At 66.0% G+C, this 4210-nt stretch overlaps 1 protein-coding gene across 1 annotated transcript; it reads left to right on the top strand.

Annotated features, from left to right (window-relative positions):
* The first annotated feature begins 690 nt into the window (after positions 1 to 690).
* On the top strand, positions 691 to 2688 carry TMEM238 (transmembrane protein 238). Its single transcript, XM_075016633.1, has 2 exons — positions 691 to 1302; positions 2423 to 2688. Exon 1 carries the CDS (start codon positions 930 to 932, stop codon positions 1299 to 1301), a length of 372 nt encoding a protein of 123 aa, XP_074872734.1. The 5' UTR covers positions 691 to 929; the 3' UTR covers position 1302; positions 2423 to 2688.
* Positions 2689 to 4210: the final 1522 nt, after the last annotated feature.

Here is a 4210-nt window from a genome sequence, read left to right as displayed (position 1 = left end):
TTGCTTCAACAGTGTGTTGCAGGGGACTCCGGAGCCAGGACTCCTGGGTTCTCACCCTGGCTGTAAGAGGGAAGTGGGTGCTAGTGGTTAGAGAGAAGGATGATTAGAAGCCAGTGGTCTCTCTGGCTCTGAGAAGGGAGTAGGATCTAATGAGGGGGAGGGGTTAGGAACCAGGACTTCTGGGTTCACTCCCCAAAGTTTTCACCCATGCAGGTTGTATGATATTCATCAGTCTGTACCTGCTAGAACAGGGTCAAAGGCAACGCCCAGGTCCCGTCCCGCCCCCCCCCCCAGCTATCATTGGCCGGACAGGTAAAGGTGAGCAAAAGAGGAAGTCGTTCCACGCTGCTGATTGGATAGAGGCACACCTAAGGGCGGGGCTTAGGGGTAGGCGGTGTCTCCTTTGATCTCAACAGGTGGAGGAAATGCGAGTGACTCCGCCACTGGGTCAGGCTCCACCCTCCCTTGTGGGTGTGAGGTGAGAGCCCGGACGCCCGGGTTCTCTTCCGGGTTCTCGGGGGGCAGATGGGGCTAGTGGTTAGAGAGGAGGGGAAGCGAGAACGAGTGAGCCCACGTTAGAGCAAGGGAGGGGGCGCTGGGGTCTCTTCGTGACCCTGGGGGGACGGGGGGGGCCGAAGCCAGGACGCCTGGGTTCTCTCTCGGGCCTTGGGAGGGCAGCGGGGTTAGCGGCTGAGGGGCGGGGCTGGAAGGCAGGATCTGGGCTCTCTCCCCGGGAGGGCAGTGGCGGCGAGTGGTTAGCGCAGGGGGGGCTGGGGCTGGGGCCCAGCCCTGCGTGGTTCTCCGGCGCTCGGTGAGCTCGGCCCAGGCTCGCCCGTCGGGGGCAGGGCAGGGTTAGGCCGGCGGGAGGACACCTGCTGGGTCCCGCCGCCCCGCTGGCCGGCGGCGGGCGCCCCAGGGCGGCTCCAGCCATGGCCGCGGCGGGGCTGGGTCGCTGCCGGGCGGCGCTGGCGCTGGCGCTGCTGCTGGACGGGGCGGGCATGGGCGCGCTGCTCACCGGCGTGTTCGCGCGGCTGCGCCTGCGGGGCCAGGACCTGGGGGACCTGCTCATCTACTCGGGCGCGGTGCTGGTGTTCCTGAGCCTGCTGGGCTGGGCGCTCTGGTACAGCGGCAACCTGCAGCTGGCGCCCGACGAGCTGGGCCGCGACTACGCCGCCAAGGGCGGCACCCTGGCCCGCCTGGCCCGCAAGCTCTCCCGCCGCTGGTCCCGCCGCCAGCCCGGCCCGCTGGCCCTGAGCACCGTGCGGGGCAGCCCGGGGCCCCCGCCCCTGGACGCGGTCTGAGGTAGCTGGAGCACCACCCCCCTCCCCGCGCCCTGTTTCCCCTCCCCCTGGAGTCCCCCCTCCCCCCCCATGCGCCCAGTCTCCCTCGTCTGCTCCCTGTAGTGCCTGGGCCCCCAGAATCCCCTCCCACGTTCTGCCCCCTCCAGCGACTGGGCCCCCTCGCCTGACCCCCCAGCCTTCTCTGTGCCTGGACCCCTGGATTCCCCCCACATGCCTGGCCATGCACGTCCTGGCCCCCTCCCACCCCGAGTCCGAATTCCCCACCTGCCTGCCCCCACTTTCCAATCTCTGGACCCACAGACACCCCCATGTGCCTCACCACCTGTGTCCTGCTCCTCCATCCCTGAGCCTTCTTCCTTCCACAGTCTTGGCCCCCGAGTGCCTGCCCCGGTGTCTGGACCCCCTCCCCAGACCCTGCCTGGGTCCCCTGTCGTCTGCCTCCCAGATCCCCATGAGCCCAGTGATTCATGTCCTGCCCCCCATAGTCCACCCCCCAGTGTCCTGCTGCCCAGCCCCCCCACATCCCACCCCCCAGTGCTGCCCCCTGTGTTCCTACTGCCCTGTACACCCTGTGTCCCGGCGGTCCTGCCCTCTGTGTCCCTCCACCCTGTCCCTGTCCCCAAGTGCCTTGAGCCCACCTCCTCCCCTGCTGCACTGGCCTCTCAGGGCCCTACCCCACTGCCCTTGTCTTTCCCCTTTGCTCCTTAACCTTGCCCCCATCCCTTGAGCCCTACCCCCATCCTGCACCTGCTGCTGTCCTGTCCCCCCATTTCCTCTGCCCTGATTCTCGGCCCCACTGGAACTCCACCAGACCCTCTGCAACCTGCTCCTCTCTTCTGACCCCATTGCCCCAAACCCTGCCCCTGTGAAAAGACTGGGAGGGAACCCCCACCCTGCAGCCCCTGCAGCTGAGTGTCCTGCCTGGGGCTAGTTATTGGGCCCCACGGCTGGGAGGGGCTCAGCATTAGGGTGCTATTCTGGAGGCCCAGGGGAAGGCAGCTTGGCCGAGCCGTGTGAAAACCTGGAGGGGCCATTTTCAGTGGTGGGGGGCACTGGCAGTTCCCCCAGTACAACTGTCCCCCCTCTCCCACAGCCTGTGACCCGCTGCCTGTCTCTTCCAGATGCCCCAGCGCGGTGGATGGCCAGGGGCTCCCATGCCAATTTGCACCATGGACCCAGACACCCGACGGATGGCCCCCACCGGCTGCTGGACACAGAGAGAGAGACGTGGGCCATGGGGGCTCGGTGTCTGGGAACAGCCTCCCCTGGCAGGAGCACAGCAGAGCTTGTAAGCTGGGCACCGGCTGTCCTCCCTGGCGAAGGGATGTCTGTGTGTCTGTCCCTCGCCCGGCAGTTTCATTTGCATTTAAAGCCCTTTTGCATCTCAGGCTCTCTGTTCTGGTCTTTCCTGTCCTGCTGGGCATGCTAGGGCCTGGGAGCTAGTGATTAGACGGGGTGGGGGAAGAGCCAGGACTCCTGGGTTCTCTCCCCAGCCCTGGGAGGGCAGTGAGGGCTAGTGGTTGGAGCGGAAATGTCCTGTCCCCAGTCCCTGCTGTGGGGCTGGATGGGAGCCAGCACCCTTAGAGGGGACAGGCCCCGGCTCCCCTGAGCCAGCCAGGTCCTGCCCTGGGGCTGGGTGGGACCCAGTGCCCCATAGAAGAGAGAGAGCCCCCTGTGCAGGGGCTGTTGATACAGGAACCTGGCTGCAGGAAGGGGATCTCCTTGTTCTGGGGGCAGTGTGGCCCCTTCAGCTGATCCAGAAAGAAGTAGAAAAAATTCCCCCTTTATTATGTGGGGGGTGGGGGAGGCCACCACCTCCACTTGCCCCTACTTCTTCTCTGGCCTCTCCTCCTTCTCCTGGTCACTCTCCTCCAGCAGCTTGGTCAGGTAATCCTCCAGCTCGGCATCTGACTTCTCCCTGTTCTTCTGTGCTGCCCGTCGGCCCTTCAGCCTTCTGGGGGAGCAGAGAGTGACTGGGGGCGAGGGCTGGGAGCCAGGACTCCTGGGTTCTCTCCCTGGCCCGGGGGAGGGTGGCACTGCAGTGTCTGTTACCCAAATGTCCTTCCCGAGTCAGCCAGGCCCTGCCCTGGGGCTGGGTGGGATCCAGTGTCCTCTAGAGGGGACGGGCCCCAGCCCCATTCCCTGCCCTCTGAGCCAGCTGGTGCCCCCTGGAGGGGACAGGCCACGGCCCTTTGAGCTCTCAGCCAGCACTGGGCTGTGCAGAAAGCTGGCTTGACCCCAGCACGCAGGCTGGAGAGCCCAGGAGTCTGGGGAAGCCTGAGCCCTCTCTGTGCCCATGGGACGCTCCAGCAGCATCGTGCATGGAGCCAGGGGCAGTACCATCGGTACCTACCGAGTGACACAGACGCAGAGGATGAGGCCTGCGGCCCCGACGCAGACTCCGCCCAGGATCCCGGCATTCTGCCGCTGGCGTGGTGCTGCCAAAGGGAGGGGAAACAGCTTGGCAACTGCCGCTGGGGTGGTTGGAGGGGGGCACCCTTTGTCTAGCACAGATGCAGCCCTTTCTGGGAGGAGGGCAGGGCTGCAGTGGACTTGTGGGGATGTGACCAAGTCTTGGAGGGTGCAGCTGAGAGTGGGGGGGCTGTGCCTATGCAGCTGGCTCGGGTGGGGCAGGAGGCCATGATTGGCTCTGGGGTGTGGCTGGCTTGGGGGGGCTAGCCAACTCTGGGGGGGGTGGCTGACTTGAGGGGGCCTGGCTGGCTCCAGAGAGGCTGTGGCTGGATTGGGGGATATAGCCAGCTCAGGGGGAGGGTGCGGCTGGCTCGGGGGTACAACTGGTTTGGGGGGCAAGGCTAGCTCAGGAGTGGGGTGCGGCTGGGTCTGGGGAGGTGCTCACCATCGATGGCATGGTGGTAGCAGGTACCGTTGTCGTGGCAGCATTTTGCCTG

The sequence above is a fragment of the Carettochelys insculpta genome, chromosome 22 (assembly GCF_033958435.1).
Source record: "Carettochelys insculpta isolate YL-2023 chromosome 22, ASM3395843v1, whole genome shotgun sequence".
In the NCBI taxonomy this organism is placed as follows: Eukaryota; Metazoa; Chordata; order Testudines; family Carettochelyidae; genus Carettochelys; species Carettochelys insculpta.
This window is presented reverse-complemented; position numbering and strand designations above follow the sequence as displayed.